Source organism: Muntiacus reevesi, chromosome 4 (assembly GCF_963930625.1).
Source record: "Muntiacus reevesi chromosome 4, mMunRee1.1, whole genome shotgun sequence".
NCBI lineage: Eukaryota > Metazoa > Chordata > Mammalia > Artiodactyla > Cervidae > Muntiacus > Muntiacus reevesi.
In genome coordinates this window covers 59,309,106-59,325,099 of record NC_089252.1, presented here as the reverse complement: position 1 = coordinate 59,325,099, position 15,994 = coordinate 59,309,106, and the positions used below count along the sequence as shown (strand labels likewise).

The 15,994-nt window shown below is 36.5% G+C and overlaps 2 protein-coding genes across 2 annotated transcripts; both read left to right on the top strand.

Annotated features, from left to right (window-relative positions):
- Positions 1 to 4,495: 4,495 nt before the first annotated feature.
- On the top strand, positions 4,496 to 5,425 carry LOC136167697 (olfactory receptor 4A47-like). The gene has a single exon (XM_065935208.1). The coding sequence runs from the start codon at positions 4,496 to 4,498 to the stop codon at positions 5,423 to 5,425; it is 930 nt and encodes a 309-aa protein (XP_065791280.1).
- Positions 5,426 to 13,651: 8,226 nt separating this feature from the next.
- Positions 13,652 to 14,654, top strand: LOC136167696 (olfactory receptor 4A15-like). Its single transcript, XM_065935207.1, has one exon. The coding sequence runs from the start codon at positions 13,710 to 13,712 to the stop codon at positions 14,652 to 14,654; it is 945 nt and encodes a 314-aa protein (XP_065791279.1). The 5' UTR covers positions 13,652 to 13,709.
- Positions 14,655 to 15,994: the final 1,340 nt, after the last annotated feature.

The following is a 15,994-nucleotide window of genomic DNA, read 5'->3' as shown; positions in this document are numbered from 1 at the left end:
TGGATCAAGACAAGAGTGCACACCCTTGGTAATTCCCTGGTGGTCCAGTGGTAGGACTGGATCTTTCCCTGTTGTGACCCAGGTTCAATCCCTGGTCAGGGAACTAAGTTCCTGCAGGGAGTTGGGCTCCCACAAGCTAGGCAATGTGTCTTCCTCCTAGAAATGAGTGCACACTCTCACCTTCTCACCACTTCTCTGTAACATGGTACTGCAACAAAAATTCCTGTCAAATATATAGAGTTTCTTATGTACAGACTAGGTCACCTAGGAAATGGGCTAATTTTACTTAATTAACTTTTATTTAATTTGACTTCCTGTAATAATGCTTCCACGGGTAGCCACCTCCTATCCTTTGGATCTCAGTGTAAACATCATCTTTTAAGAAAGATCGTCTCTGATTACATTATCCATATTTCCCACTTATTCTGCCATGGTATACTATTTATTGTCTGAGAAGCACTGAATAAGCCTGCATCTACTTTATTAAATTGTCTCTTTATTGTCTGATTCTCTTATAAGAATATAAGTTCCATGCAGAAAGGAATTTTCCTTTTTTTTATTAAATTCTGTGTCCTCACCTCTAGTACCACTCATGGAATAAAATAAGTACATAAAATTTACAAGTAAAATAATTCAATAAATATCTAGTTCTTACATCTAAATTGGTGATAAAATATGTTTTGTATGTTTTTCATCACCAATTTTGGAGAAGACAATAGCAACCCACTCCAGTCCTCTTGCCTGGAGAGTCCCATGGATTGAGGAGCCTGGTGGGCTGCAGTCCATGGGATCGCTAAGAGTCGGACACAACTGAGCAATTTCACTTTCACTTTTCACTTTCATGCATTGGAGAAGGAAATGGCAACCCACTCCACTGTTCTTGCCTGGAGAACCCCAGGGATGGGGCAGCCAGGTGGGCTGCCATCTATGGGGTCGCACAAAGTCAGACAACACTGAAGCGACTTAGCAGCAGTAGCAGCAGCAGCAGCAGCAATTTAGATATAAGAGATAGATCTCTCTCTCTCTCTTTTTTTTTTTTTTTTTTCAATTTATGGTAAGGAGTCTGCCTGCAAAGCAGGAGACCAGGGTTTGATCCCTGTGTCAGGAAGAACTCCTGGAGATGGGAAGACTGCCACTCCAGTATTATTGCCTTGAGCATTCCATGAATAGAGGACCTTGGAAGGCTCACGGGAACCTAAGAGTGGAAACTGACATGTTCATGGCATCGCAGAGTCAGATATGACTGAGCAACTAACATGCTTAATTTTTTTCTTAAAATGGATAAATACCTAGTTATTATATCTCAATTGTTGATAAAAATTTTTTATGTTTAGCCAAATGTAGGGTAGAATAAATTGAGTAGTAAGTAAAAGAAACGAAAATTGTGCTAGGGCAAATGAAGAAATACACAATGAGCTAATATTCACTGGAAGAAAATGATTGGGTTGGTATTTTGTTCCTGGTTGGCAGTAGCTTTAAAACGGTGCTGAAGCTGATTTTTTCCTCCATCATTGTGACCTTAATTCTGTGATTTGGCATAGTAGTATCTTTAAATACAGGTGTACTCTTAAAATGTAGTAGAAAATCCCAGTGAATTTAATTAAGCAAGAATCAGTCTTGGACGTTTTCCAATTATAAGACTTAATAATAAATGTCACTAGAAGGGATAAAATGTCCAGTGATCTTTGCCTCTAGTGGGAAAAAAGGTAATATCTTTTTAAAAACTGATAGAATGTTTCCAGAAGGGCCTTCTTAGGCTTAAAGAACTGAAGACGTGGATATCAAAATATCAAAAGAGAGAGAGAGAAGAAACAGCACAGGAATGTATCTCAGAATCTCAAATCAACTAGTCTGGCCACACCAACAGAACTGATTGAGAAGGACTAAACAGCTGAATGTGTTTTTTTTTTTTTTTTTTTTTTTTTTGAAGGTAGTAAGTTACTTATGATAAATTTTCCTGGGAAAAGGCTAGTTGATATCTTCCTGTGTAAACATAGAGCTTGGTGGTCTTTTCAATAAATTATTTAAACATGGTAAACATTTGTGTTTTGTAGTTTCCATGGTATTTCTCTTAAACAATCTACAATTCAATTAAAATGCCTTCTGAATAATCAGAAGATTCCATGAAGAAAACTAATAGAGAGCTGAATGTAATAAAATATTTCCTCAAGTAATAATGCAGGCTTTCACTCTCTGTTGTAATACTAGAAGAAAGAAGAATTCCAGCTTTTTATGAGCAACATAAAGAAGCTTTCTTCAGATTGTGAGCAAGCCTTCACAAGGTAAGACTGATAGGAAATGGTGGGAACCAGTCTTCACAATGGTGTGGCTTTATTATGTAAGAAATTTAATCATTTTGAAATAAATCACAGTTAGGTTCCAGTTCTACTTTTATCACTTAAAGCTGCTTGACTTTGGGGAAGTTAGCTAGATGCTCTGAACCTCATTTTCTTAGACTATAAAATGGTAATTGTTGCTGTTTAGTGCTAAGCTGTGTTCAACTCTTTTTGCTACCTCGTGGTCTGTACACTGCCAGTTTCCTCTGTTCGCAGGATTTCTCAGGCAAGAATACTGGAGTGGGTTGCCATTTACTCTTCTAGGGGATTTTCCCAACCCGTGGACTGAACCTCCATCTCCTGCTTTGAAAAGTGAGTTCTTTACCTCTGAACCTCCAGGTAAGCCCAAAATGGTGGCTACAGTTCTTTCAACTGCAAATGTTCAATGTGATACATTAAACTGTGAGTAATCGATTGGAATCCACTGTTAGAGTTTAGAGCAGTTGAGTAATATGATAAGAACAAGATTTAAAGAGTAAAGTTTGGACTACTTCCAGAGAACAAACTGAAGGCCAGAATAAAAGTGGAGAGATTTGGAAAGCTATGGCAGTGGGCAAAGAAGGAAATAGGGGACAGGATATGACCAAATTTGTGTTATATTTCAAAAATAGAAACAGTAGGATTTAGTTAAAAGTATCAATAAGTAATATGGGGGCCAAAAGGGAGTGAAAGATATTGTTTTTGGTTTTTTTTTTTTTTTTTTCTGAACAATTACATCAAACGTGGGACTATGCCATGACATGGGAGACAACTTTTTATTGTGTAAAATTTAACATTTGTTTTATAAATACTAAGTTTATATACAACTGAAGAGGTCCAAAAATGCTGCCTATACAAGTCTGGGAATTTGGTTAGAGATATGGACTGGAATTCCCTAGTGGCTCAGATGGTAAAGCATCTGCCCGAAATGTAGGAGACCCAGGTTTGACCCCTGGGTTGGGAAGATCCCCTGGAGAAGGAAATGGCAACCCACTCCAGTACTCTTGCTTAGAAAATTCTATGGACTGAGGGGCCTGGTGGGTTACAGTCCCTGGGGTCACAAAGAGTTGGACATGAATGAGTGACTTCACTTTATGGACTGGAAACACAAATTTGACTGTTTCACTATTTATTGGCCAGAAAAAAAGAAGAATAGTAACTAAAGACCCTAAGAAAAGTCTCAGTGAGTTCTGTGGCAATACAGGGCAGTGACCTTCTATTCATAGTTGAGCTGCTCACTCTGAATGTGTGTATTACTGATAGCTTATATGGGTATTTAGTATTACAATTTCAGAACTTCAGAAATGTTTTACCTTTTTATGGTATTCCCTTTCCATCTTTTCCTGTTCTATCATTTTTCCTTTAAAACTCAGTTGATTATCCAGATTGATTTGTTGAATACTTGCTAAAGACTAGTCTTTAAGCTCTGACATATGATAAATCCAAATGGCAGTATCTCATTGTTTACTTAGCTTTTGTACTTATATTTTTCAGAGGAAAAAATTACTACTGTAAATTGTAAATAGCCAATACATAACTGTGTCATATGCAAATATGTGATTGTTGGCATTGTCATCTCAGAACAGAAAAATAAAGTTTATTTACTGTATGAAAAAAAAAAAAAACTCAGTTGAAATGTTCTTTTTTTTTCCCCAGGAAATATTCTCTGAATCAAGTTTGCTATATCTCTACACTATGACTCTAAGTAATAGTAGTGTTAGTCACTTGGTTTTTTCCAAATCTGTGACCCCATAGATTCCTCTGTCCATGGAATTCTTCAGGCAAGAATACTGGGGTGGGTTACCATTTCCTACTCCAGGGGATCTTCCTGACCCAGGGATTGAACCCAGGTCTCCCACATTGCAGGGAGATTCTTTACCATCTGAGCCACCAGGGAAGCCTGTGACTTTTAGCATCCTGTGAATATTCTTATAAGGCATCTCTGGTCCAGAATTGTTTAATGTCTCATTATGTATCATATCAATAAGAGTAGGAAAGTATGACATCCACTTTGGTGATCACATTTTCTGAAACAATGGAGAAAAATAGGTGCTCTATACACATTGTGGTAATTGCATGGATACATAAAGTGATTAATTTATAATGCACTTAAAAAATCTCACCCTTATTTTGTAGGTATACAGTTTTTAATATGTAAACTCAGCTCCTGTCCAGACTAGATGGAATCAAGGAACAATGTAACTTACTTTGTCCTCCTGGGCCTCACACAGAATCCAAAGGAACAGAAAGTCCTTTTTGTTATGTTCTTGATTTTCTACATTTTGACTGTGGTGGGCAACCTGCTCATTATCGTGACTATAACTGTCAGTAAGACCCTGAACTCACCAATGTACTTTTTTCTTGCTAGCTTATCAATTATGGATGTTGCTTATTCATCTTCTATGACACCCAGATTGATTTCAGATTTGTTCTTTGGGGAAAATACCATATCTTTTGAAGCCTGCATGAGTCAACTGTTTATAGAGCACATTTTTGGTGGATCAGGAGTCTTCCTTCTGCTGGTGATGGCCTATGACCGCTATGTGGCCATCTGTAAGCCTTTGCATTATTTGCTTATTATGAGGCAAAGGGTGTGTGTTGTGTTGCTGGTGGTATCATGGGTGGGAGGTTTTCTGCACTCAGCAATTCAGCTTAGCACTGTTTATGGGCTCCCATTCTGTGGCCCCAATGTCATTGATCACTTTTTGTGTGATATGTTCCCCTTATTGGAACTCGTCTGTACTGACACTTATATCATTGGCATCTTAGTGTTGGCCAATGGAGGACTGATCTGCACTCTTGTTTTTCTGCTCTTACTCATCTCCTATGCAGTCATCTTGCACTCTTTGAAGAACCTGAGTCAGAAAGGGAGGCAGAAAGCCCTCCAGACCTGTGGTTCCCACATCACTGTTGTTGTCTGCTTCTTTGTTCCCTGTATTTTTATGTATGTAAGACCTGCTAAGACCTTCCCCATTGACAAATCATTGAGTGTGTTTTTCACAATCATAACCCCCATGCTGAACCCATTAATCTACAGTTTAAGAAATTCTGAGATGACTGATGCTATGAAGAAGCTCTGGAGAAAAAAAATCAGATCAGATATTAAATAAGTACAATATTTATAATGAAGAAACTAATTTAGCTTTAGGACCAGTTTCTTTGTAATGGAAAATCTTTATAAATGTGGTGCAAGATTTCCTTCTTTCTAAAGGATTTATAATAACTAAAACTGAACTGCTTGTTCATAAACAATGACAATTTCTCTGCTAGCATGTAACCTCTCTCTATCTGGTTTATCTGATTTAATCATTGCACCTGGAGAGGTGGAATACCTTTACAGTTAAGGCAACAATAAATAAGGTAATATGTTAGTCAATGAAATTTTTTATAGAATATGCTGACTTTTAACTAAACTCTGGGTTTACTTTCATTACTTTCTCATTCTTAAAATCAGATTCTTATCTTTTACCTTCATTCTAATGATTATAATAGTTGAATTGTTTAATGCTATTTGAACCATGTTCTTTATTCAATTTCATTTGCTTTATCACTTAACTTTTTAGTGTAACATTTTTTAAAGTCAAAATTGAAAATATGCTAAACAATTACAAATATTAAATAAAGAATCCATGAAAAATGAAAGAGAGTAGAATAAACCTCATACATATCCCAAATCAGTATTCCCCCTCTTCTCCCAGATGCAGTCACTTTGTTTCTGAGATTCAACTAATAATCTTTGCAAATACAAGTGTGTTTTCATATATGTTTGTGTTGATGCCACTGTGTATAATCTTTGCACTACTTAGCCTTCTGAAGATCTTTAAATACCAGGCCATATGTGTGCACAAGGGCTAAACTACTTCAGTCTTATCCAACTTTTTGCCACCCTGGGGACGGTAGCCCTCCAACCTCTTCTTCCACAGGATTCTTCAGGCAACAATACTGGAGTGGGTTGCCATAACTTTCTCCAAGGGATCTTCCGAACCCAGGGATTGAACCCTGTCTCTTATGTCTCCTGCACTGGCAGGCAGGTTCTTTACCACTAACACCACCTGGGAAGCCCTACTAGTCCATATAGACCTAAGTAATTGTCAATTTTCTCATACTGCTTTACTTTTTTTAATGTAGAAATATTGGCTTATTAATTTGTAAAAGATGTACCATGATAATATATGATGCTGATTGTGCAGAATAAATAGAAATTCTCTGAAATATGTTCTCAATTTTTGTGTAAATCTAAAAGAATTTTCTGTTTAAAAAAAATTTTTTGAGGTGGCTCAGTGATAAAGAATCCTTCTGCCAATGCAGGAGACATGGGTTCAATCCCTGGGTAGGGACGATTCCCCTGGAGAAGAAAACAGGAACCCACGCCAGTATTTTTGCCTGAATAATTCTATGAACAAAGGAACCTGATAGCCTACAGTCCATGGGGTTGCAAAAAGAGTCAGACAACGTAGCGACCAAACAGCTACATAGTTGATTTACAATGTTGTGCTATTTTCTACTGTATAGCAAAGTGAATCAGATATAGGTATACATATATCCCCTCTTTTTTTGAATTATTTTCTGTTTTGGTCACCACAGAGCAATAAGTAAAGCTCCCTATGCTATGCAGCAAATTCTCATTAGTTACCCATTTTATACATAGTGTCAATACTCTATTTATGTCAATCCCAATCTCACACTTCATCCCTTGCCTGCATTTCTCCCTTGGCATCTATATGTTTCCTACATCTGAGTCTCTATTTGTGCTTTGTAAAGAAGATCATATGTATCAATTTATTCAGATTCTGCATATTTGTGTTATTATACAGTATTTGCATTCATCTTTCTGGTGTACTTCACTCTGTCTGACAGTCTCTAGGTCCACCAATGTCTCTACAAATGATTCAGTTTCGTTCCTTTCTATAGCTGTGTCATTCCTGGCTCTTACTCTATTTCTTTATAAAGATAAAGTCTTTATAAACTCGATATGACATGAGTCTGAGCAAACTGGGAGATGGTGAGGGGCAGGGAGGCCTGGTGCACTGCAGTTCATGGGGTCAGAAGGAGTCGTACATGACTGAGTGACTGAGCAACAAAGATGCACTAGAATTGATGTCCGTGAAATAGAAAAGAATGAATATGACTCCTACTGGATCTTTTTCTTTTACTTTAAACTTTGTATTTTATTACTATTGGTACAAGTTAATCACTAAAGGGATGCTGCCTATAGCTTAAAGAATACAAAAGAAATGACTCATCTCAGGGAAAATGCCTTCCATGCATGAATATTAAAATAAAATACATTTGTTTAGCTCAAGGAAACATCCTGATCAGGCCCACTGTTGAATGACTGCAGGAAATAAGAAATTAACACGTGCCCTCTGGAGTATGGCCAGAAGTAGAAAATATTTGCATCAGTTTACTGCCTCTTAAAATTTTGCTCCTTCATGTTTGCTCATTCCATTTTTGTTCTATAAAGAAACTAGCACACAAACCCATGGATGACGATCCTTTCAAACGCCAGCCCACTGTACCCTCTCTTGACTAGCTTTCTGAATAAAGTTCCCCTTTCTTGTCCTAACAACTTGTCTCTCCATTTATTGGCCTGATGTGCGGCAAGCAGTACACACTTGGACACAATGACAAAAACTCAGTTTTATTATAATCTTAACCAGTCATTCACTTTAAGAGCCCTGTTTTTATAGTTTTTCTTTTGTTGGTAAGGATTTAATGTTTAATATATTTCATGTGCATTTTTAAGGAATGGGTGGTAGCTTTCAGTATATTCTAATGGTTGAGAGCATAGTCTTTTTGAGAAAGATTCTTCTAAGATTAAATCTTAGCTTTGCCACTAATAATGTAAACTTTGGCAAAATATGCCTTTCTTATTTTTTATTAAAAGGGGAAGAATGAAGATATTTTCAAGATCAAAGAAAATAATCCAAACAAGTTCCTAGACAACTAAAAGTGAAAAGAAAGTGAAAGTTGCTCAGTCATGTCTGACTGTTTGTGACCTTGGAATTCTCCAGACCAGAATACTGGAGTGAAGAGCATTTTCCTTCTTCAAGGGATTTTCCCAACCCAGGGATCAAATCTAGGTCTCCTGCATTACAGGCAGATTCTTTAGGAGCTGAACTTAAGTGTTCATTGATGTTAGTTATTTTGAACACTTTATTGCCAACAATAAAGTCCTTTAAATGATAATAGAACTACTCACCTGGCCTAGAGTGTTAAACTAATAAATGTATAACATATATATATATATATATATATATATATATATGTATATATATTTATGTATGTATATAGCTTCTATGGTGGCTCAGTTGGTAAAGAATCCCCTTGTAATGCAAGAGATCTCCTGCAATGCAGGAGACCTGTGTTTGATCCTGGGTAGGGAAGATCCTCTGGAGAAGGAAATGGCAACACACTTCAGTAACCTTGCCTGGGAAATTCCATGGACAGAGGATCCTGGCAATCTACAGTTCATGGGGTTTCAAAACATGGACATGACTTAGTGACTGAACCACCAAAAATATATATGTGTGTGTGTTTCTGTTTATAAATATATATATTTATATGTATCATCAGTCAGTTCAGTAATTCAGTCGTGTCCAACTCTTTGTGATGCCAAAATCGCAGTATGCCAGGCCTCCCTGTCCATCACAAACTCCCAGAGTCTACTCAAACCCATGTCCATCGAGTTGATGATGCCATCCAGCTATCTCATCCTCTGTCATCTCTTTCTCCTCCTGCCCCAATCCTTACCAGCATTAGGGTCTTTTCCAATGAGTCAACACTTCCCATCAGTGGCCAAAGTAGTTGAGTTTCAGCTTCATCATCATTCCTTCCAATGAACGCCCAGGACTGATCTCCTTTAGGATGGACTGGTTGGATCTTCTTGCAGTCCAAGGGGCTCTCAAGAGTTTTCTCCAACACCACAGTTCAAAAGCATCAATTATTCAGCACTCAGTCTTCTTCACAGTCCAACTCTCACATCAATACATGACCACTGGAAAAACCACAGCCTTGGTTTTTTCCCCATGTATATTTTTATACACACAATTTACAGAATTTTAATAAAATGTCAATATCTATACTTTTCTGTGCAGTAATTTCATGAATATTTTCTCATTTTTAGAATCTTAAATTTAATATGAGTGCAATAGAACATATCACTTTATGCACTCAGTTGTCCTCTTAATTATGGAAAGAAGATTCCTCAGATTAAATTTAATTTTAATGATATATTTCAACGAATAAAATGAGACATGGAAAAAGACAAACAAGGGAATGTCCACAATGTCATCTGAGTGGTGAAAATAGGGCAGCTTCCAGAATTAAAAAAGGTAATGACCCATTCGATCCACCTATCCAAAGGGAATGATTTTTTGGATAATTAGACAAAAGGTTGGGTTTGTGGGGAAACTGAAGTAAAACTAATTGTAGAGTCATGGTGTTAAAGTTACATGGGGAGACAAATAATAGTAAATCATATTTTTAATTTTATTTAGTGATTACTAGTCAGACCATTTTCATAGAGATTGTTTGTATTATCCTGTTGAATTCCTAAAACCATGCTATGTGATAAGTTATATTATGTCTCATTACACAGATGGTATTTAGTACTTGATCCAGGTCACACAGTTAGTAAGTATGGATTGCAGGATTAGGATTCCAAACCATAATTTAAATCCTAAGTTGCCATAAAGCACAATACTGCCATCCAGAGCTGCACCTAGTTTTACATAAAACCAAGTAAAACTTAACAAGACTATGTATGAAGTAGGAAATGTATGATACCTGGTCATTGCTTTTCTGTGTTTGTCTTCAAAGCATGCCCAAACCCTAAACCATATTTAGGGTTTACAGGCAGTATATTTCCCTTTATTATAAAGAAATTGATTTGGAAAAATTTGATGTTGCTTTAAAATTTATCTTTTAAAACAAAATCTGATGAACTGGTTAAATGTTTATTAAGACCTCCAATTTTTTTGCTGCATCATTTTTATGGTCACTGATCAATCACTAAATTAAAACTTTTACTAGCATTGGAAACAGGCTTTACTATACAGACAGTTAAATAGAGACCTTAAAGTATAGATTGTGATCATATGTTGCAAAGGGGTTTGAACTGAAACTCAAATTTTCAGGGTTTGCAACTTCTAAGATCTTTTAATTGAAAGTGTTTCCCAAAATTTTGTGCCTTGAATACCATGTAAATAGTTCATTTTTTCATAGTATGCTGTTGAATTCAGCATAGTGTAGCACAACTTAATTTATTTTATTTATCCTTGTGGAAGAGGTATCATGAATGTGCATTTTTGAGCATTCTTTAAAGATGTATGTTCTCATTGATTATATTTAAGAGATTTAAAGAATCTCACAAATGTTTGAAGCAGATATATTTAGTTTTACTAAAGTAAAATATTGGTAAAGTCTACAATTTTATATCATTCTGAGTCAATAGAATACTAATGCTCATAAGAATATTTTAATAATTGAATATTCATTGCCCACTTAAAATGGATAAGACACACTGAGATTCTGGGAATAGTTATTAGTAAGACATGGTTACTGACCCAACAAACCCAACAGATGACAATAGAAAATCAGCTGTAAACACATACATGTTGCAAGTGCTCAAAAGATCAAGTGTAAATGCTCAAAGGGTCTCCTACTAGAAGTTATCTCCTTAGTGCTCAGACAACTGCTATGAACTGTGAGTATTTATTTTCTATTACAAACACTTACATAGCTTCCTCATTGTGAGTGGAGATATTTAATAATGTATCTATACAGTGAAAGTCTTCCCAAGTGGCACAGTGGTAAAGAATCTGCCTGCCAAGCAGGAGACTTTGATTCAATCCCTGGTTTAGGAAGGTTCCCCAGGGAAGGAAATGACAACTCACTCCAATATATTCATTCTGGGAAATGCCATGGACAGAGGAGTCTGGCAGGCTATACTCCATGGTGTTGCAAAGAATCAGACACATTTTGGTAACTAATCAGCTACAACAACATAAAATGAAAAGGCAAAACTCTGAAGCCAGAGCTCCTTTAGGCAGCTGCTGTTTTCTATTCATGCATCTTAAAGTTCAGAATTTGATTTCCTCATTTTCCTTTGACCGAAAGTATAATATAAATCTTGGTACTGAAGTTACCTCTCATTCCACTTCCAGATGGACAGTTAGGAAATCTGAAATTCCTCTATTCCCTACTCATTCAGTGACTTCAAACTAAGCAGTTTTCTGATTTCAAAGCATATTATTTTCAGCTCATGGTCTTTGCCATTTTCTATCTGCCGTTTTTCAATCTTATTTTCTCTTCTTTATATTTTTATTTTACTTCTAATGTTTGAGTAAAAACTGTCTTGTCAGAAGCACAAGACAATTCCTGTTCTTCAAAAATGTCAGTCTATAAAGTAAATAGTGAAATGGAGCACATTTAAAACAATTACATGAAAAACTGGTCCTGGATCATATCTGAAAGACCCAACAGACAATTTATTTTACTTAAGTGAGAATGAATGTTTTGTATTTTACATAGACTCACAACAATAAGAATGTATCATTTGAACAAAATAACTAAACCGTTGGCTACTTTAATAAACAAATAACTTCTAACATATATTAATTCATCCTCATTTATATAAAGAGAATGAACAGCAAAAAATGTTAGCATGCCATTTAGAATAAAGGCTTCAATGACAAGAATTTGGAAACTCACATGTCTGGAAATAATGCTGCCTTTTCAATAGCAATCAGAGTTGGGATGTGATTTTCCAAAGGTGCCTCCGGCTTATGCTCAGACACTCAGTCATATCTGGCTCATTGCCACCCTAAAAACGACAGTCCACCAGGCTCCTCTGTCCATGGGATCCTCCAGGTAAGAATATTGGAGTGGGTTGACACTTTCTCCTCCAGGGAGTCTTCTCCATCAAGGGATGGAATCCATGTCTCTTAAGCCTCCTACACTTGCAGGCAGATTCTTTACCACTAGCCCAGCCAGGGAAGCCCAAGCTAAGCAAAATCAAATGATATTTCTAGATGTTTGGTAGCAAATTCTTTCCATTATAAAATGATTCAGCCTAAAATGTTTATTTTGTCATTCTTATTTGAGTTTGGCTAGCAATAATCAGTTCTAAACTATTTTGGAAAGTAGGAAAAATGCTTACATAGTATCCAATCCCTTAGTTTTGTACTGTCCATTTTTTCACCTCCAATAGCTTATAACAAATTGCACTGTCCATTTTTCCCTCCAAAATGTATTGTACATTTTTTCCTTCCAAGTAACTTGTAATAAATCTCTACTTAGTTTATGTGTTTGTATGTGTTTGGGTGTGTATATATTCAAGCAAAATGATGATTTTATTGTACTTTCTTGAATAGTAAGATTTCATATATTTTATCTCTGTTCAGTTGCTCTGTTATTAGTTTTGAAATTCAATATAATTAAGTAGAATTTAATAAGCATTGAGGGCTTTCCTGGTGGCTTTTACTGCAAAGACTCCACCTGCAATTCAAGAGACCCCAGTCCAAACCCTGGGTCAGCAAGATCCCTTGGAGAAGGGACTGAATACCCATTCCAATATTCTTGCCTGGAGAAAACTATGGACAGAGGAATATGGTGGGCTATAGTTCACGGGGTTGCAAAAGAGATGAACACAACTGAGTAATTAACCATGAGCATGAATAAGCATTGAAAGAGCATTCAAAATGTGCCTGTTTCTCTCACTCTTGTGGTTGGTTTATGTCTCGATTTTTGAAAATCATAATATTCAGAAAGGTATTTATCAAAAGCTCAGCTTATAATTTTATTCTGGAGAAGGAAATGGCAATCCACTCTCGTATTCTTGCCTGGAGGATCCCATGGACAGAGGAGCCTGGCGGGCTCCTATAGGGTCACCAGAGTTGAACACGTTTGAGTGTATTAGTGCATAATTGTATGCTCCATGACTAGGTATTACTTCATGTAAGTATGTAAAGAAAGTTATTACGGATGAGATTGTTTTCATGATAGATTTCAGAAGGTGAAAATGCACTTAGGAAAAAAATGATATGCAAAATGAAAAAAAAAATCTTGTCTTTGATAGGAGATATTCTGGAGAAAGCATCTTTTTCCTCATTTGGTATATAAACTCACAGATATACTCACTCATATATACTCCTCGATTAGAACACTGAAGCTTCATCACTGTAGTTGAAGCAAGGAATTTGATAAAATGAATGGTGTACTGTGGAAGGACATTACAAAGTGTCATGTTCTAAAGACTTACTCTGTGTGAGATACTGTGGAGAAAACTGTTCAGTAAGGCATCACATATTTGACACAAAACTTGAGATCTCAGATTCATTACTGGCCCTTTGGTTTGCAGTCTCTGATACCTGATCAACAGCTTCAGGACACATGGGAAATAGGAACAATGTGACTGAGTTTGTCCTTCTGGGGCTTACACAAAACCCTGAGATGCAAAAAGTTCTATTTGTTCCATTCTTATTCATCTACATTGTGACAATAATGGGTAATCTGCTTATCATGGTGACCATCACAGCCAGCAGATCACTGGATTCCCCTATGTATTTTTTTCTGGTTTCTTTATCATCTATAGATGCTGTCTATTCAACCGCCATTGCTCCCAAAATGATCACTGACTTGCTTCATGAGAAGAAGACTATTTCCTTCCAGGCTTGTATGACTCAAGTCTTTATAGATCATTTAACCGCTGGTGCTGAAGTCATTCTTCTGGTGGTGATGGCCTATGACCGATATGTAGCCATCTGCAAGCCTCTTCATTATTTGATCATCATGAATCGGAGGGTATGTGTCTTCATGCTGCTGGTGGCCTGGACTGGAGGTTTTCTGCACTCACTGGTTCAAATTCTTTTTATTTATCAGCTCCCTTTCTGTGGCCCCAATGTCATTGACAACTTTGTCTGTGACATGTACCCTTTACTGAAACTTGCTTGCACTGATACCCACCTCATTGGACTCTCTATGATAGCTAATGGAGGGGCAATCTGCACTGTTGTCTTCTTCATCCTTTTAGTGTCCTATGGGGTCATATTACACTCCCTGAAGACTCATGGTTTGGAAGGGAATCACAAAGCCTTCTACACCTGTGCATCTCATATAACTGTGGTTCTTTTATTCTTTGTTCCTTGTATCTTCCTGTATGCAAGGCCCAATGTCAACTTTCCCATTGATAAATCCATGATTGTTGTTTTAACATTCATAACTCCTATGTTGAACCCTTTAATCTACACCCTGAGAAATGCAGAAATGAAAAATGCCATGAGGAAACTCTGGAGTAAAAATATGGCCTTAGTTGGAAGAGGGAGTTATCCATCATAATTGATGTGAAGGTTATTCTTTTACAGAATCAAGGAATAGTTTCACCTTCAGTGGTTTTATATAGAAGATTATTTCCTTTGTTTTTTTAGCCTGTTTATTCTGAAACAACTATATAAATAAAACTGTATGTAAGTGGAATATTTTACAGTCCTGAGAGACCAAGAGAATCACATATATTTAGTCTCTTATATATGTAATCATACTGTATTAAGATTCTTTACTGACAACATTTTTTTGTGTCTATTTCACATTCTTATTTGTGGGTTATAGTACCATTCTAGTACCAAGAAATATGACCTAGTAGAATGTATTCTCTATTAGAGAGTGAAATTATGTCCATTATACAGAGTGAAGTAAGCCAGAAAGATAAACACCAACACAGTATACTAACATATATATATGGAATTTTAAAAGATGGTAACGATAACCCTATATGCAAAACAGAAAAAGAGACACAGATGTACAGAACAGACTTTTGGACTCTGTGGGAGAAGGTGAGGGTGGAATGTTCAGAGAGAATAGCATTGAAACAAGTATACTATCAAGGGTGAAACAGATCACCAGCCCAGGTTGGATGCATGAGACAAGTGCTCAGGGCTGGTGCACTGGGAAGACCCAGAGGGATGGGATGGGGAGGGAGGCGGGAGGAGGGATCGGGATGGGGAACACATGTCAATCCATGACTGATTCATGTCAGTGTATGGCAAAAACCACTACAATATTGTAAAGTAATTAGCCTCCAAATAATAAAAATAAATGAAAAATAAATAAATAAATAAACTTCTATCTTGAGACAAAAAAAAATTAAAAATTCAGATTTTTGTTAAATAGGTTAATCTAACAATAAAATTAATTACTGAAAATTTCACAGACCATAATCATAGAAGGTATAAAGCCATGAGAAATGAACTTTGTCAACTTTATATTAAAATGGTAGTATATGATGGATCTCTGTTCATTCTGAAAATGTCTAATTTTCAACTGTATTCTGTGCATCTAGATCAACAGCCCTCTGATACTTGAAACACAGTTTTAAGTCATTCATATCACATATAATTCCAGAGTCTTTCTATATCTGGGTACAGATTTTTTAATCCAATAATGGATGTCTTCCCAATTCTCTGTAGCTCTTTGATTCTTTGATAGTTTGGAGGGTAAGATACTGTATAGCAAACATCATTCTTTTTAATTTTCTTTTGGATGAGCTGGGCCTTCATTTGTGGTTTGTGGCCTTTTCATTGCAGTGTGTGGGCTTCTATTGTTGCAGCTCCATGAGTTTCTTTAATTGGGGCACCTAGGCTCATGCCTGCCAATGCCGGAGACATAAAATACCTGGGTTG